At 38.2% G+C, this 19,747-nt stretch overlaps 1 protein-coding gene and 1 long non-coding RNA gene across 4 annotated transcripts in view; both read left to right on the top strand.

Annotated features, from left to right (window-relative positions):
- Positions 1-958: 958 nt before the first annotated feature.
- Positions 959-19,747, top strand: part of phf14 (PHD finger protein 14) — a 102,371-nt gene continuing 83,582 nt past the window's right edge. For all 3 annotated transcript variants that reach the window (XM_029513557.1, XM_029513558.1, XM_029513559.1), the window contains exons 1-4: positions 959-1,065; positions 2,842-2,952; positions 7,134-7,894; positions 8,372-8,504. In XM_029513557.1, coding sequence (XP_029369417.1) covers position 1,065; positions 2,842-2,952; positions 7,134-7,894; positions 8,372-8,504 — 1,006 coding nt within the window. In that variant the 5' untranslated portion in view covers positions 959-1,064. The remainder of the gene's footprint in view (positions 1,066-2,841; positions 2,953-7,133; positions 7,895-8,371; positions 8,505-19,747) is intronic.
- Positions 13,013-14,741, top strand: LOC115050628 (uncharacterized). The gene is made up of 3 exons (XR_003841221.1): positions 13,013-13,127; positions 13,457-13,692; positions 13,916-14,741. It is a non-coding gene; the product is annotated as an uncharacterized LOC115050628 (long non-coding RNA).

The following is a 19,747-nucleotide window of genomic DNA, read 5'->3' on the forward strand; positions in this document are numbered from 1 at the left end:
TGCTTTAGGAATGCTATAATGATCATATTATAATCATTCTTTGGCCTCTTTATCAGAATTCAACCAGAAAATACGGGAAAAGTATATACAGTATTTTTAGTTTTATTTTTTTTTTTATCTGAAAATAACGCTTCTATAAGCTTAAGTGGCAAGTATTTACTGGGACTTCTCCTTACACTTGAGCAATAGGGGGGGATCTTTTTTTTCTCAAAACTAAATGGAATGGAACCTTTATTCACACCATTGCTAACAGCTTTATGTGACCAGTGATTTACTGAAAAAGATCTTTTACTGACAGCTTCATCAGGAGGCCAAGTTGACCCTTTTAAAGTCCAAAGAAGTGTGATCAGGAATGATCTCTGTGAAAATGTAGCAGCCAAGAAACTACTTTTTTTGAACAGACTAAAGCTCATAAAGAGTGGAATAAAGCTTTGTGGAAAAGCATATTAAGCATTGAAAGACCAAAGTTTAAACTTTTTGGGTCCCAACATGCTTGCAAACTTGAGCAAAACATGCTGGAGGGTTTGTTCTGGTTTGGGGCTGCATTTCTGCCAATGATGGTAGCGATATTGTACATATTGATTGGATCATGAATGCGAAAAAGTACAGACAGGCTTTCATTCATCATGCCATTCCTGTTGGAAAGTGCCTAAACAGGAATGGTTTTAATTTTTGGCATGCTGACGATCCTACACACACTGCAAATGCAATGAAAAAGAGACAAACAGCTGATAAAACACAGTCATGGACTGGCCTTCACAGAGTCCAGAACTTTACATTATAGAGACAGTATGGGATCACTTGGACAGAGAAGTAAAGAAAGAAAATACCGAAACCTAAAAAGTTAACCAAAGTTGATCAAATTGTAATTATTATTTATTTACTCGTGTTTTTTCCTATGAATTTGTACATTTAATGTAGCTAACCTGTGCTTCAGTCTAAACTGTCCCCATGGCAACAACATCCTGTCCTGTGTGGACGTCAATCGTGTGTTTGTCATTGTCTACCGAACATGCTGCTAACAGGAGACCTGCCTCGTTCCTTGGAGTGAAAACCAACATCCGAGTGAGTACTGCATTCTACACTGCAATGTTTCTCTAAAATCCAGTACGGTTTTGTTTTTAGACGTGTCGGTGTAACGAACAAATACGCTAATTTCCTATGTCGAACTGATGCTAATTAGCAGCTATCCCGATAGGCTAGCCTAGCTATGCTTCGTAAATAGCGTTTGGTTTTGCAAGTAATGTTGATATGTATTAGTTGCTCGTGCTGCTTGGCACGTTTGGTCTGTTATTGTCATTCAAATCTCAGACTTTTAAAGCTGTTCTCATATTCTCGTCATTTAATTTGGGTGAAGCGGGAATCTTAAGGGAATGACAACAATGCTAATGCTAGCCGCTACTACATACAGTGCTTGGGACACAAGAATGTAAATTGGCGACGCAGCTGCCGTTTTAAGGATGTTTTGTGGTCTTAATGGGTTTGGCAAGCTTTTTATGTTAAAACAGCTTGTGTGATTAACTGTTATTTGCATAGTAAAGACTCTCCAAACATCCTTATACCCCTGCGAATCGTTTTGGGAGGTATAGCAGCTCCGTATTGCTCTTTGTTTGCGAACATTGCAGCGTGAGAGGGGCTTGAGGATCTCATAATCGTCCCAATTTAATAGGTATCGGAGAAAACGAATGTTATTAACATGTCATTTGCTCTTCTGCTGCTAACGCTGAAGTGATTCACAGAGGTCTGTGTTTGCTATATACAAACACATATAAGTCATATTTCTTTGAATACAACAGCAGTTACCACTTTTGAACTTTAAATGTTAAGGTAGAACAGGAACTCCTGAGTAACATTCATTCTAAAGCCACACGGAAGTTTCCTCAATTCAGTGCTGCGCACCATTTAGGTTAAAGTAAGATATTAGCTGCAAAACAACTGTTTACAATGATAGTACTAAAACAATACAGTGCTACTTCACATTGACATACTCTACCAGTCAAACGTTTGGACACACTTTATCATTCAAATGAATAGGAAAGTGTGTCCAAACATTTGACTGGTAGTGTACATGTTTGCTGCTTAGTATGGTTTGTTGGTGTTTATTGGTGTCGGCCACTTATTGGCTAAGGCCAGTAAGTTGAATGTCAGTATTCGTTTGCTTAATATTTAAAAAAAATAACTCACTATAGCAGCATGTACACTATGGAATTTTTTTTATGTCACTGAGGTGTGGAGAGTATATGTCAGTGGAATATGAATTGACATGCTGTGTTTATATGTATATTTGTTTCTGTAAAAAACCAGTGACATGCACTATGGCTCAACCTGAACACTAAAACAAGAGTTATGTTCCGTAATGGCAGACTGGACAAGACAACAGCAGATTCAGTTTTTAAGTGGAGGACTATGTTAGGCAGCCGAATGCAATATGACTAAGTTACACATAAGCCTGGAAAAGGGAGTATGAGCAAGACTACAGCTTTGCTTCAATCAGAGCTGTATATCCCAAAAATAAAGACAAACCATTGATGCAATGAATTGAGCAAACCCAGTGCAGGCCAAGTCCAGTAAGATGATATCCAGGAAAAAACCCTCACTAATAAATGGCTAATAAATGGATAGTTTTTACTGTCTGTTTTTATTTACCTCAAAGAATAAATTGAAGTCTGTTTTGACAGATGGCTCCAGCCCCTGAGCAGAGCAGGGTTAAACCACTTGTCATTCTAATGTTTTGTTTACACGTTAACATACAGTTTTCAACCACCTTTTTGTATCATAAATTTGTACAGCTTATTTTTGCACTGTAAGCCCAATTTTTTCCCTGCGATTTCTCTTTGTTAGTGGACCGCAGTTTGAAGCGCCGGCAGGTCAAGCCATTGGCTGCCTCTCTCTTAGATGCCTTGGACTACGACAGCTCAGATGACAGTGACTTTGAAGTGGAAGATGCATCAGGTAGGCATGCCCTAACTGCTATAACTATAAACTTTTTTTACATCCTTACTAGCAATTGTTCTGTTTATACATGCACAGTGTTTTTTTTTTTTTTTGTTAGTTTTTTTTTTTTTTTTTTGGCTTCCCAGGTGTATACACACAAGCTTTTGCTGTGGACAAATGGTAGTGCTTTTTTGTTGAAGTACTTGATTAGTATACATAATTATCAAATGTTTCTTTATGCAATAAAAATGCAATAAATATTAATATACATTAAATTATTTTAATACAAACTTGAATTAATTGGAGAGAGAGAGAGACGAGAAGCAGTCCACTGCATCAACTTTTTATGCTGCACCTTAGCCTTTTGCGCAAAGGTCTATAGTTTAATGGAACCATCAGAAACTGACTCAACTAAGACTTTAGTCTTGATGAGGAACAGCAGATCAGTGGTGTGGAACTATTTCAGCTTTAAACAGGAAGATGCTGCGCAGTGTCAGGTGTTGCGCAGAACATGCTGTACCACTTTTGCTATTTCATGGGCCAACACAACAAACCTCTTCCAGCACTTAAAAAAACACCCCAAAGCCATTTACGACAGCCGAGCACCAGTGCGCCACACACACTAAACCCAAGACAGGCATTATTTCCCGACATGTTTGAAAAGAGTCGCTCTGTATGAGCGTAGTTCTCAATGGCACGGGGATGTCACTCAGGCAATAATTGAGTTAATTGCTAAAGATAGGGTGCCTCTCAGCACGATAACCAAATCTGGGTTCACAGCATTGATAAATACGCTTGATAAATGGTACAGTATGTTTATTTATCTATTTTTTTTTTTTTTTTTAAGAACTTTATTTACTTTGATTTTCCAAAATAATTTCAAAGTAGTAGAGGCAAATTGTGTGTTTCAGTTTGTGTAACTTGTTACTGACTTGGGAGCAGTAAGATAGATGTCATTTAAAAATATACTGTTAAACAGTACCTTTTTTTTTCTTTCAAATACATAGATGCAAAGCCAGAGATTTGTTGCTCTTATTTTTCTGAAATGAGCAGTTAATTAAACATTTTATTTATTTATTTCAACTCTTGCATCTTATTGTGACCTTTGACCTATGACCTTTTAATTCTAACAAAGACACCCGGCTTATGGGAAAGAACATTATATACTAAATGTATCTAAAATTTTGTTGGCCATATTAAAATAATTCATGATGTTTTGTTGAAAAAAACAAAAAAACAAAAACATGGTTAAAATAAACATTTTTAAAAATCGCAATTGCAATATTGGAGATAAAAATTGCAATTAGCTTATTTTCCAAAATCGTTTATCCCTAATTGAAACAAGGGCACATGGTTATCTCAACCTCAATTGTTGGTTGCTTTGTTGCACCCACTTGATAAACTACCTTTTGTCATCCATTCTTGCTCTTCTGAGTATCTGTTTTTGGATCACAGGGATGGTAGTCTATGCCGGTCTGCCCTGTTGTCTCTCTCCCAGTGAATTTTTGCCAACTGATAGAGAATGTGTGTCTGTTTGGACTGAGTGATCTGCTAGCCCAGTGGTTCTCAAACTCTTTTGGTCATTCCCCACTTTGAACAAGTGGGGATTTTCAAGCCCCACTTGACCCTGTCGCCCCAACAATAATCTTGACAAATTACATTTCATTTTATAAAACATCAACACCAAGTTCAAAAAGAAAATGAGTGCATTTGTGCCATTTTAACTGATATCTTGAATCAAAAACAAAAATTACAGTAGTCAACTAATGAAATATGTTTCATTTGCAATCTTTGCAAAAAACAAAAACAAGAGAACTTTCCCTGTATTAGTGGCTGCAATGTGCCTGTTTTGCACTGCACATCCTCTCAAAATGGGGTTGCAGGTTTGAAACTGCCACTCTCAAGTCATTCTCAATGTTGAGCTGAGATCTGTATTTCGTTTTCAGAGAAGCAACAGTCTGTCTTGTGTGTGTGTGTGTGAAGGTGCTGGCTCTTTTGTGGTCCGCGTCACAAATTTATCAATGTGGCTCACAGCTACCTCCTACGTAGTTGTCCTGCTGCAAATAATGGCCCGCTGCAATTATCATCCCGATGTCAATAATCTTTTTTGCACTTTAGTCTCAGGGTACATATATGTTCTATGTTTGGCACAATAAATGTGAATTTCCCCATTGTGGGACAATAAAGGAAATCTAATCTAATAATAACACACTCCTAACCAGGCATTTTTTTTTTTTTTTAACATTATGTTTTACCTTAACTACCAGAGGTAATCCTTTTTTTACCTGCTTACTGGGTGCCAGCCAATTGTAATATAATGGTAACTATCTAGATATATTTAATGTTGTTTTTGTGGCATGAGAGAGAGGGCTTGCCCTGAGGGGCAATGCAGATCTTCACAGATTTGATATGATTTCATTCATATGGCATTTTTGTCATCATCACCACAGTGTATGAAGTTCAAAGCACCATGCTTTAGGTCTCAGCAGAAAACTTAAAATGTTTATGGCAACAGGTTTAGCTTGTACAGCTACACGAGTGGCTAAGTAAAAAAAATAATAGAAAAAACAATGATCACCACCCACAGACATCAGATATCTGAAGCAGGTTACTGTCATTGGTAAACCATAACGATTATCCAATTACATTATCATGGAAACCACCTGCTCTTAACATTGAAAAGCAGAAATTATGCCTTCAGCAGACAGTTACATGTCATTTTAAAGTGGTAGAGTGACAGAAGTTGATTTTAGTGTTAGACTGCCAAGTTTCTGTGTAAAACACAATACCAAAGGCTCATAACTGAGATTTACTGTGAGATCCAAATAAAAGATTGATTGAAAAATACCCTCTGCTGAATGGTAAGCATTTGTTTGTATATTTGTACATTATTAACGGATGTGTTTTTTTGTGGAATTTGTTTGTGTACTTGGATAATCCATTTTTTATTTACAAGATATTTTTATGTGTTAACAAATTAATGTTTGGTATTCATGGAAGGTAATATTAATATTAATATTTACAGATTAAACATTCAAACATGGGTTGTTGATCAGTTCACACTAATCCTATTGAGCCAAATTTAATCCCCTAAAACCTGTTGCTAGTGTTTGATGGAATTTTGTCTTGTAGAGACAAAGGTTGTTTTGACTTACTGGGTTGCTGCTGGGTTGTGTATAAATTTGCTTCCGAATAGCTTGATTATCACTCTTTTTATTCACATTTGTTTTGAATTGACCATGTTGAGTTTGTGTCTTTGCTGTTACCTATTTTGCTTCATTTTCCACTCTTACATTTTATGGTGGCTTTCAAAACTACCATCACAGGACTTTATTTATTTGTCGTGTCGGTACAGTAGCATCTGTATGATATACAGATGGTATGAGGTTGGGAGGACATCACATTATATTACTTTATTGATAGTTTTTCTTTTTTTTTTTTTTTTTTTCTTTTTCTGTTTGCATCATCCCAAAGACTAATGCACCCCGAACCTTAGGTATATAAATTTGTCAACTACTTGTGGTCATGCTATTTCATCTTCATCTTCTCAACATTATTACAGATGCCTTTTTTTGGGCACACCTTACATACAAATGTACACTACCAGTCAAAAGTTTGGACACACTTTCCTATTAATTTGAATGAGTAAGTGTGTCCAAACCTTTAACTGGTCGTGTGTATCCTTCATTCCTGTGGCTGGTCAAAGTTCAGTTTAAATTTCTGCATGCCTCATGTTTTTCTGTTTCCTGATTTAATGAAAAATTCGAATTTGCCATACTTTCAGAAAAAGCACAATGTGTCCTTGTGTGACATAACTCCATTATGTATTCTTATTGCATCATTTAGGATCTGTCCTGCTTGATAAGAAAGGTTGTATGTATGTCTGCTTCAGAAGCCCAACAGCTGCAGAGCTGTGTTGCCCTTCCCGGAATGGCATCGCATTGCCCTCTTTTTCCATCACTTATCGCTATCTTGCTTAGTTGTGGGGTTTGGTTATTTTATGGCAAAACTTGGTCTACAAACTTCGGAACCTGAAGTTGCTGAGGCAAGTAGACAGGCAAAAACAAAGTTGACTCTTCTTATCAACTTAAAGGGGCCATTCAATGTGTCTACAATAGATTTAAAGTTGTTTATCCCATTACCAATGTTCTCTTCTTGTTACTCTTTTAAGTCCCTTTCATCACTTTCTGCTCTGACAGGCTCAGACGGCACAGGAAATGGCAGCGATGAAGAAGGGTCAAAAGCGAGTGCTGCAGGTTCGGAAAGTGAATCGGAGAATGCCGGTTCTACAGAGGATGGTATAGATGAGAAGGAGGCCAAAGACCCGACTGCTGAGGACAACTTAACGGAAGACGATGAGAAGTCCAAACAGCAACCTTCCTCAGACAGCTCTGCCAAAGATGTTACTGCTACCACTCCACTGAAAAGCCGACGTAAGAGCAGGAAAACATCAGAGCCTGTGCCTGAACCTGAGCATGAGCCTGGGCCAGCTTCAGGTATAACCTCTACCACTGGCTCTGGTAGTTTGAACACTGAGGAGTCTCAGGCTGAGCCTAAGAAATGGAATTTCCGCAGGAACCGTCCCTTACTGGACTTCACAACCATGAAAGAACTGAATGAGATGGATGACTATGACAGTGAGGATGATAATGACTGGCGACCCACAGCAGGGAAGAAAAAAGGCAAAGCAGCTACTCAGAAAGGAGCTACTGAGGAAGAGGATGGTGGCAGTGCCAGCGATGATGATGACGATGATGATGACAACGATGATGACGAGGATGAGGATGATGACAACGATGATGATGCTGATGACGACAAAGAAGATGGTGAAGAAGACAACAACAATAGCAGCAGTGATAGTGACAAAGAAGTTAAGAAAGCCATTAAGAAAGCGAAGAGCACTGGTACTTTTGATGAAGAACTTACTAATGACAGCATGTCCCAGGGAAAGGGCAATGAGGTGAGTACAACTCGAAATATTATAGCTCCCCTCTGCTCTAAATTAAGCTTTTGTTTTTCTCTTTAAGCTCACTGTTTGGATGTACCAGCACCAAAGTGCCAAACATTTAAATTTATACTAATTTGAGCAGTCGCAATGTAATAATATAAAGGTTGTGTAAGCCAGACTTCATTCTATTAATGAAAAAGTTACGTTGGAGAAGTAGCTCAAAGAAGCTCTTGAAAAACTGAAGTGTCTTCTACCTCCTACTTTTGTAAATCACAAGGTATTTGGAATTCACATTGTCCACATTTTATAGTATTCCAGAATACTGAACAATTAGTCACAAATCATAATCCAGTGAGAGGTTTAGATTGTGCCTGAGTGATTCCAGGACAATATTTCTTTAATCAACTTAGTTACTGGATCTGTGCTCTTGTCAGAAGGATGGATCCTTGATAAATGGATTTTCTGCATCTATGTTTCCTGATTCCCCAGGATGCCTTGCTGGACCGATCCCAGACATGGAGCACTCAACATATCCTCATTTGCTGTGTCTGTCTGGGCGACAACAGTGAGGATGCAGATGAAATCATCCAGTGTGACAACTGTGGGGTGACTGTGCATGAAGGTAAGCCAATATTGCTCAGTGTATTACTGAGGTGTATATTAGTTCAGAAGGAAATTTGACCTCAACCAACCTGGAATTCATATAAAGTCTACACACCCCTGTTAGAATGCAAGGTTTTTGTGAAGTAAAACGTTAGACCAAGACAAATAATTTTTCCACCTTTAATGTGACCCATATCCTGTACAACTCAATTGAAAAACAAATGAAAATATTTTTTTGAGGGTGGTAATTGCTTTCTATCCATATCACATCACTCACAGTGTATCTGGAAAGCATTCACAGCGTTTCACTTTTTCAATACTAACACTGAAATGTTATAGCCTTATTCTTAAATGGATTTTACAAAATGTTCTCAAAATTCTACATGCAATACCCCATAATGACAAAGTGAAAAAACAAACATAAGTATTCACAGCCTTTGTTCAATATTTTTTTGAAGCAGCTTTGGCAGCAACTATGGCCTCAAGTCTTTTTGAGAATGACATGCTTGGCACACCTATTTTTGGGCAGTTTCTCTCATTCCTTGCAGAACATCTCAAACTCCATTAGGTTGGCTGGGGAGCATCAGTGCACAGAGATGTACAATCGGGTTCAAGTCTGGGCTCTAACTGAGCCACTCCTTTGTGATCTTAGCTGTGTGCTTTGGGACGTTGTCCTGTTGGAAGATGAACCTTTGCCCCAGTCTGCATTTCATAGCACTCTGGAACACATTATAATCAAGGGTGTCTTCTACATTACTGCATGCATCTTTCCCCCAACTCTTCTTATCTCCTAGTTCCTGCTGCTTAAAAACATTCCCTCATCATGATGCTGACACCACCATGCTTCATTGTAGGGATGGTATTGGCCAGAAGATGAGTGATCTCTGGTTTACTCCAGACAATATACAGGCCAAGTAGTTCAATCTTTTTGTCAACATACATCCAATTATTTTTCTCACAGTCTTTTTGCAAACTCCAGATGGGCTGTCATGTGCCTTTTACTGATGAATGGCTTCTGTCTGTCCAAATTACCATACAGGGGCCAGATTCACAATAGTTTATTGAGGAAAAAAAACTTCTTAAGTGCCATTTTTTTCTTAACTTCTGTTTTAAGAATAAAAAAAATTGATATCAAATAAATTTCTTCAGTATTTTCTCAACTTTCTTTGTAAGTTTCTTCTTAAGAAAAAACTTAAGAATAAATGGTATTCTTGAAAACAAAGTTTTCAAATTTGTTTTTAATTTTTTTTTTTTTTCTTCCCCTCAAGTTTAAGACATCGATCTGTCTTAAAATTCCTACAGTGAAAAGTTAAGCCTCTAATGTAATTAATCTTATCTAGTCAAGATTATTACTGTAACACTGGGTATGGGGACTACTATGATATGGGTTTGTTGCTTTGTTTCTGCTGCGGGAGGTGTGCACCATTGGGGTATTTGCTGATTGGTTGTTCTGGGGAGGGGTGGGGGATGTTGTGGGTAAGCTGCGAAATTTCACGACAGTTAAAAAAACATAGAGACCCTGTTTGTTGTTTTCAGGTTGTCATCTCAACCTTGGGTTAGCTGTAATGTGGCAAGGAAATAAATGTGGGCTCTGTTGAGCTAGCAAACTGCGACACCGCCTCCTCCTCATCCTTCCTCCATCCACCTAGTTACCCCACAACGCTACAATACTTTCAGCTCCACCGGTCTTCTTCATCAATCGTTTCCTCTCAGCTCCCTTCTTTCTCACCTCCGATTTGAAATCCACCCACTTTTTCTTGACAGCTGCATCATCTCTCAGTTTCCCTCCCACTGCTGAGACAGCCTCAGCCACTTTTGCCAACCCTCTAGACTTATTTTCAGCTGTTATTCCAATGTTGTCCATTTCCCCAAGTAGTATTTTTTATTTTTTTTTGCTTACAATAATTTCCTAAATTATAACCTCAAGCTCCAGCTTTGAGAAGTTTTTGGACCTCTTCTTTTTCTTCTCCATAATTTACGTCTGACCGTTAATTTTATGACTAACGTCCTTTTAAATGTTTATTGGCTTGTAGGGTGCAACACACACATTCGTGACGTATTTTTAGAAGTTCGTAAGTAGGAAAAATACAGAAATTTGTAAGATTTGAGACTGTTCTTAAGAAAATTTTGAGGAGTTGCACTTCAGAACCTTCTTATAAACTTACTGATTTGGATCTTAAGACATTACTTAAGATCTTTCTTAAGAACAGATTGGAGAATCTGGCCCCAGGTCTGATTCTTGGAGTACTGCAGAAATGTTTGTCCTTCTGGAAGCTTCTCCTCTCTGCACAAAACAGTGCTGGAACTTTGTCAGTGTAATTTGGGTTCTCTATCATGTCCCTGACTAAGGCCCTTTTACCCTGATTACTCAGATTGACCGGGCCAGCTCCAGGCAGTATCCTGGTGACTCCAAATCATTACAGATGATGGAGGCTGCTGTGCTCATTGGTGCCTCTGATGCAGCAGAAATTTTTTGTACCCTTCCCCAGATCTGTGCTTCAGTGCAATCTTGTCTCAGAAGTCTACGGACAATCACTTTGACTTACTGGCTTGGTTTGTTCATACATACATACATACATACATACATACATACATACATACATACATACATACACACATATATATATATATATATATATATATTCAATTTTTTTGTATGGAGTTTTTGTGTTCTCCCATTGTGTTCTCTGCGTACATCTGTTTCCTCCCACAGTCCAAAGAGATGCACATGTAGGTTAGTTGGTGACTCTAAATTGTCTGTCGATGTGACTATGAGCACACTCACCCAATGTCAGAAGAGAGGTCCTTCAGCCCACCTGCAACCCTGATGGATAAATGGTTTCAGGTAATGAATGGATGGATCATGTCAATGGGCTTGTTTACGTTTTTCTAATAAATTGCAGTAAAACTGCCAAGTGGTTAGTGACCAATTTTATTATCACTATAACCAGGGTTTATAACCGTGGTTAATGTAACTAAATGCCGTACAGCATCAGCCAACAACAGCCTCACATACTCAGTAGCAGTAAAGTAGAGTTGTTTCATGTCTGTCATAAACAGAGAAAACGGGGACAAGGCTGCTCTTGAGATTATCATCATCATCGAAACGATGATGATGATTTTACCTTTCTGTTGAGTTTACACACAACTGCGGGGAACACTGTCCTTGCACCGATCCATCCAACCTTATTGCCAGGTTGCTGCTCAAGTGCTGTTCAAGCCTTTGTGTGAGACTCTTCAGTCTGTTTTGCTGTGCTGTTACTTGCTCGACAACAGCAGTTGCGTTTTGTATGTGCTATGAAGCACAAAATCATTCACTATACCCTTTTTACGGAGGGGGCATGTTGCATGTAAACACAGTACTTCAATATTGCCCATCTCCTAATCAGTTACATTGAATTAGGGGTCCAGTCCCCATCTACACTGACTGGCCAAGTTGTTAGGTCAACCAAACACAAGACAGCAAATTGTTAAAGTTCAAACTACGTATCAGAAGAAAGGTGATATATGTTGATGTATGATGATGTATGATGATGATATATATGACTGATGTGGGTATTTCATAACTACTGATCTAATGAAGATTTTCATGCACAGCCATCTCTGGAGTTTACAGAGGCGGTCCAAAAAAGAAAAAAATATATCGTGAGTGTGACTTCTCTCGGTGCAAATGCCTTTTTGATCCCAGAGGTGAAAAGGGAATGGCAAGACTGGTTCGAGCTGATAGATAGGCAACAGCAATTTAAATAACACTTGTTACAACAGAGGTGTGCAGAACAGTTCTGAATGCACATTATATCAAACTTTTAATACAGCGGAAGAAGGGTGCTACTAAGAACATGAAACTGAAACTACAATTTGTGTGGGCTCACAAAATTCTCTCAATTTCTGCTGTGACATTCGAATGGTATTTGGATTGGTAGAGTTTGCCATTAACTAAAAAGAGAGCATGTATGGTTCAGGCAGGTGGTAGTGGTGTAGGGATGGGGAGTATATTTTCTTGTTACCATTCAGGCCCCTTAGAACCTGACAAATACATTTGTGGATAAAAGGTGTATATATACAGTGGTGGTAAAAGTCTTTTGTGATATATTGCATTAAGAATCAATCTTAAGTCTCCAATTGATATTTCCTTTAGTACAGTCACAGCTAAAACACTAAGCAAATCGTAAGAAAGCCATTAAAAACTTGAAATTGATTGGTTTCAAATAAGGCTGCAACAATAAATTGATTATTAAATCCAAGTAAATTAATCATTGATTGTAATTGGCAACAAATCGTTAAAATTTTTGACGATGTACACGGGTGTTTTCTGATGGTAAATTTAGCTACACTAAGGGCCATTTCTCTGGCTGTGTGATTTGAGACCTGCACTTGCGCAATAGCGACCTCAAACCAAAATAAATCAGTGAGCGCAATAGCAGCATCCACGTCTCACGCAGCTCCTGCTGCATTAAAACCTTGAAAGTTTGGGAATATTTTACTCACGCCAATTCAAAAAAAAAAAAAGGGGGGGGGGGGTAAAATGTTAACTTTGCGAAAGAGACTTTGCTTGGCACAGCAGCATGTCCACAATGATGGTGCATTTGGAGAGGAAGCACATTGGAGTTTTGGTGGACCGTGATGACAGAGACTCGGTTCGGTAAGAACTTTAGCCTGTACACTTGCTAACCATGTAACAGACTGAGCTGTCTTGGATTTTAACATTTATCATTAACTTAGCGACACTACAAATAATACGCTTGAATGCATGCAAGATGCTATATATTTCCCTGAGAGGCAAGACAACTATGTCTGTATTTGCTGCAGGATTATATAATTAAGAACAAAAATATAGCTTGAATGTTTATTTTTAAGTAAAATAAAACATATGTGAATCATAAATAAAATATGTAATCAAATAATTTATTAGAGTAATGTTACACTTAAGCTTGACAAATTTCTTTTCTTATTGTAATCAAATGTATGCAGTCAGAAGAGTAAAGGTTCAATGGATGCTTTTCATAAAAAGCATGCATGCACCAAACGGCAAGCCATTGCTTTCACCCAGTCCGTACTTAGCATGTTGGTCACAGACATGAGGCCAGTCTCCATGGTTGATGACGAAGGCTTTCAAGAAGTGATTCATCAATGAATACACCCTGCCCTCAAGAACTTACTTCTTCACCAAGTTAATAGAGAAGAGATATGAGAAAACATTTATGAAGGTAAGTGTTTGCACACACTAGCATTTCAATTTCATAAGCAATTATACATCTGATAATACAATTAATTCAGAAATAATATTACAATTGAAGAAGAATAAATTTAATTAGAATAAATTAAAAATTAAAATGGCTGAGATAAGGTAAACAAATCTAAAACTGATATTTTAAACATATGGGTCTCTGCACTTAAACTTAGCTAATATTGCCTCTAATGTCTTTAAAGGTAAAGTAGATCATAGATGATTTCATCAGCTCCCTTGCAGCTGACATGTGGACCAGCTGTGTCACAGAGGCATACCTTGGAGTGTCCTGCCTTCACTGAAAATTGGAAAACGAAAATCTTGAACCTTGTCACTGTGCCTCTGGAAGAGAGGCATACTGTTGAAAACATCATGACATGGATGGAAGACGTGCTAGAAAAATTCAACATCTTGCCTATCAAAATAAAAGCAGTAGTTCATGACGGTGGGTCAAACATAGTGGCAACTACGTGATTGCTTGAAAAAAAAATATGGATGGGCCTCTGCTCCGCTGGGCATATACTCCAGCGCATAGTTAACACTGCCCTCAAAGAGTCCAACATCATCAAAGTTTTGGGTGCAGCCCGAAGCTTAGTGGAGCACTCCAAAAGAAGCGAGCTGGCCACTACAAAACTGAAGGTGAAACAGCAGCAAATGAACACCGCAGAGCACAAGCTGATCCGGGATGTCAGCACAAGATGGAATAGTACAAACTCTATGCTAGAGAGACTCCAGGAACAGTGCTGGCCAATCACTGCAGCTCTGTCTGATCCTGAAGTAACTCAAAGCAACTAACACAACAAAGTCAGATCAATGGGGTCTGATTGAAGAGCTGGGTTACAGCCATTTCAGAGTGCTACCATTTACCTTAGTGCGCTGAAGTACACAACTGCTTCTTGTCTTTCACTTGTGGTCTAAGGGTTGGAGCAGTCCATAGACAAACCCTGTTTTGAGATAACTTCAGGGAAAGCTTTTCTGGTCAATGTAAGTAAAGGGATAACCAAAGATCTATACACTGTTTCTGCAAAGAAAAACAACCCACTTCTTGCACCCTTGACGCAATGTTTCACACGCTGAAGTTTATGGCAGCTGATGATGTCACAATGGTGAAAGGAACAGTTGAAGTCTGTGCTATCAAAGATGCAAAGGAGAGAGCTTGTGGTGACTCTGAGCAACAGCAGAAGGACATTTTTGTTTACGCTAAAAAATCAGCACTGGATGACCTCCTTCAGTTATGCATAGACAGTCTGAATGAGGAGGAAGAGAAAACCCAGGACGACGACAAGATCCTAATGGCAAGAAATTAAGTACAGTTGTACTTGGTAGAGCCATAACTAGGCAAAAAGGGGAAGACCCTCTCAGACGGTGGAGAGAAAATGAGGGGCATTTTCCCGCACTGGTAAAAGTGCGTACATTGTCTGTAGAATGCTGTACATGCTCACTGCACTTTGTTTAGTTAAATGCTTGTTTTGTCTTTATGTTATTACCATTGCTAAGTCCTTGTTAAAAACTAGGACTTTTATATTTTTATATTGCATTTCATCGGTTCAATTTAATAAAGATTATTTGAAGTATTTATCTGTAATGGCTACATTGTGAGTTAGAACATGCAGAAAACAACCTCAAGCTCAATTAAAAAGTAATAGGTAAATAAGTGCCGGAATCTGATTAATCAATTATGAAAATAATCGCTAGTTGCACCCCTAGTTCCAAAAGAAACACGTTAGAAATTTTGAGTATTGAGTCATTTTGGTATCACTGATCTACTAATGAAGGTCATTGTTTGAAAACTTCTTTTTTTTTTTTTTTTGGCTGTTGTGCTTTGTACCTTTTGTATAAAACTAGCTTTAGCTAAGCTAATATGCTGAAAGATACAGTTTCTCAGCCAGGAATGGAACAGCTGCTGTCAGATGGCCAGAAAGTGCAAAGGCAGTCCTGCAGCAGCTAGATACACTGTGCAGAAATATACAGAGAAAACAACAGATTGGAAGACAAACCAAGATATGCGCATCCAAGGGTTTTCAGGGTTTCAGCAAGAAATGATTGCATCCTGGTCAGCATGTGCACAGAAAACCGCTGAATGACAATATGTGAATTCCTGCATTCGTGTTCAAACCGAACTGGTATCCAGACAGCCAGGAATTAGAAGACAATTCTGTGGTCCGATGACCCCAGTTCCCCTTTAAATTCTCCTCCTGGTAATGTGAGGCTAAACGGAAGGCCAGGCGAAGCATTATCTTTAGCTACAGTCAAGCATGGTGAAGGCACAGTTTAGGGATATGTGTGCTGCTGGTGTTGGCCATCTTTCTCTCTTTGATGGCACACTGAACTCTGCCTAGTATTGTGCCATTCTCAAAACCCAGCTGTTCCCTTCTGCACATGCACCGTTCATTCAGGATCAAAACTGGATGTTTCAGCCATATAATGCCCCTTGCCACACATTCAGGGCAAGTAGAACTTGAATGCTGAAGCACAATATCTAGGTCTCAAAGTCACTGGCTCAATCTCCAGACATGAGGTCCATTGAGAATCCGTTTTGAAGTTTAAACCAAAGAATTTGGAAGGATTAAACATAGTTGTTCAAGAAGAATGGGATAAGATTAGCCCTGAACTGTGAAAAGCTAGAGCTCTACTGCATGCTAATGGAATGGCTACTAAATTTCAATTCAAAGATGTGATGGTTTATTTAATTTTGGTTTGGTTTTGAACACATTCTCTTTTATTTGTTGATTTTGATACTGATGATATTGAACAGACATGTTGAAATGATCGCAGATTTCCTTTTGGTATTTCTTTCTTGTCAGTTAACCAAAAAAAAAAAAAAAGCATTTGTTTGTGTCTGTCTGAAGCAGCCATGCATTCTGCAACACACAAACAATTTTTCTACAAATATAATATTTGCGATTGTATCCAAGTATAAGGGTATGTGGATACTTTTTTCCACCAATTGAATCATGGCTTTTTTCCTTCTAAGATTCATAATAATGAATGGAGTGAGCACTCTTCTGCGCTCTGTAATCAGAAGTGGCATTAGTGACAACACGTCCAGTTGGAAGGTGAGGTGAAACTCACAATCCTGTTATCCGTTATGAAGACCGGTTGATCTGTGTCTCAAGACCATGCAGCATTGAAGCTCTCAGTTATAGCTTATGTAGCTTCCCTATTATTTGGCCCTGTAATGTAATCATTACAGTTTTCCAGGGATTGGTTTAAACTCCCAGGAGATAAAATGGTCTGAAAGATGCCAACAGCAGTCATAGTCTCTCCTGTACAGTGTCTAACAGGATACAGTCCCCCACCAATGGCTCTGTAAGATGTTTTATCGTGGTCTGTCCTTAAGGAAATGGTTTCAGTTCATTAGTATTCTTGGGATGTCTGGTTTGAAGTGGTCTCTCCAGGTCATGCCACAGCATCACAATTGGATTGCAGTAAGGACTCTGACTGGTCCACTTCTAGAAGGTGTATTTCCTTCTGTTGAAGCCATTCTGCTATTGATTTACCTCTGTGCTTTACCTCTGTGCATCTGCTTTCCTGTGTTCAGCTTCAATTGACAGCGAGACCTCAAATTCTCTAATTTTCCTCCAAAATTTCTTGATAAACTTGGTATTTCATGTTACCATGCAGGCCCTCTTCACCTCACTCAGCATTCTGCACTGTGCTCTTGCAGTCATCTTTACAGAACCTCCACTCCTAGGGAAAGTTGCTACAGTGCTGACCTGCTTTCATTTATAGACAATATGTCTTGATGTGGAGTGACGAACAACAAGGCTTTAGGAGATACTTTTTTAACCCCTTCATGCAAGTCAGCAATTCTTAATCATAAGTCTTGCAAGGCGTGGTTCACATCAGGCAATGCTTCTTGAGATAAGCAAATTCAAAACAGGTGTGTGTGTTTTGTTTTGGTTTTTTTTATAGGGTAGGGAAGCTTTAACAAACTTCTCCAATCTTGTCACATTGTTTGGACTCCAGGTTTGCTGACTCTGATTAGCTCTTGCAGAAGCCATTAGCCTATGGTTTCACATACTTTTTCCACCCTTCACTGTGACTCTTTACATGTTGTGTTCAATAAAAGCATGAAACATATAACTGTTTGTGAGGTTATTAGTTTAAGAAGACTGTGTTGTCTATTGTTGTGACTTAGCACAAGATCGGATCACATTTTATGATCAATTTATGCAGAAATCAAGGTAATTCCAAAAGGTCTATATACTTGTTCTGGCAACTGTATATATGTATGTATATATTTATATATGTGTATATATATATATATATATATATATATATATATATATATATATATATATATGTACATGAATCAAGCATAACATTATGACCACTGATGTGGCAAGATTAACACTGATTATCTTAACCCTAACCCACTTGTAATTTGGTGGGTTCCATTAGGCAGTAAGTGAATATTTTGTCCTCAAAATTGATTGAAAGTGGCAAGTATAAGGATTTGAGCTAGTTTGACCCAAGGCCCAATTTGTGTTGGTAGATGACTGCATCAGAGTTTTTTGGCAACCGGTACACCTGCAGCTGCTTCTGTAAATTTACCCTTTGTAATTACATTTGGCTATAAAAGCTTTTAAAAGAATGGCATCAACAAAAGAAGTGCAAAGTCTGGGGTAGCAAAATTAAGGACGCTGGATCAGCTACTTCAATCAGGCACCTGAAAACTCACCTGGATTGGGAACTTGCGTGAAGTCACATTAGTGCATATGGACGGTTAGCTTAACATTTTTAGCTTAGCATCAGCTATGCAACATTGACTTAGTTTGTAACTGAATATGTGCAAAGATGAGTGAGTGTTAGTTTGCTTGTCACACTTGTTTGCATTGAGTGGCGTTGACATGACGTAAAAAAATGGACGGGTTACGTTCCGCTGCCACCATCTACTGGGTAACGTGAAGCAGAGAACAGTTATACTGTCGGCTTACAGACTGCTTACAGGTTTATTGTTGACCACATAACATTAATGTTACAGATTTATCAGGTTACCATCACACTGGGTGATAGATGATAGAACGCTCATTACAGCCAGAATAGACATGAGACTTATTTTTTAGAGACTAGACACTTGACTTGAACTCATGACCAAAGACTTGAGACTTGCCTTGGACTTGGAAAAAAACTTGTGAACATCTCTGGTTGATGCAAAAAAAAAAAAAAAAATGGGATGGTATAAATATTCTTAAATATTCTTAAAATCTTGTAAATTTACTTAAAATAGGCAGTAGTTATTGCTCATCTCTAAGATACACTGACTCTCCTACACACACAGAAGGTGTGTGTAGGCAACAATTCAACACCACAATTCATACACCAGGCAATTAAAAGTGCTTTACAGACATTGAAATTATTAATAGAAAATACATTTCAAAGAAAAAGAAATTACGCCAGTAAAGGACAATAATAGCAATTAGGATGATTAAAAGCATTAACATTTTCAAACTTTATTCAAATGAATTTAAATGAGTGGGCGCAGACTTCAGGTGTGCAGGGAGGTTGCGCCACAGGTGAGGAGCTTAACTGAAAGCTGCTTCACTTTGTTTGGTTCTGATTCTGGGAACACGCAGTAGACCTATCCCTGATGATCGGAGGGGTCAGGATATTTCACATGGAGTTAATAAGTCTAGAATATATTTTTGGTCCAAGAAAATTCAGTACTTTGTAGACTAACAGTAAAGTTTTAGAGTCTTATCATCTGACTCGCAGGAAGCCAGTGTAGTGATAGTGATAGTGACTGGTGTTTGTAAGGACTCTTTTAGCAGCATTGTGCTAAAGCTTTAGTTGTACTGTAGCTGTAGACAGCTGTAGTTGTCTAATTGATTTTTTTTTTTGTTTAGGCCAGTAAAGACACCATTACAATAGTCCAAACTACTGAAAATAAATGCATTAACACGTTTTTTCCATGTCAATATGCAGAAACCCTTAAATCTGGTGGTAATAAGCTGTTTTTGTAATGAGCTTTAAAAGGTTGTTAAAATTCAAGTCAGAATCAATAATTACACCAAGATTTCTGGCTTTATCTG

Source organism: Echeneis naucrates, chromosome 11, assembly GCF_900963305.1.
Source record: "Echeneis naucrates chromosome 11, fEcheNa1.1, whole genome shotgun sequence".
Lineage (NCBI taxonomy): Eukaryota > Metazoa > Chordata > Actinopteri > Carangiformes > Echeneidae > Echeneis > Echeneis naucrates.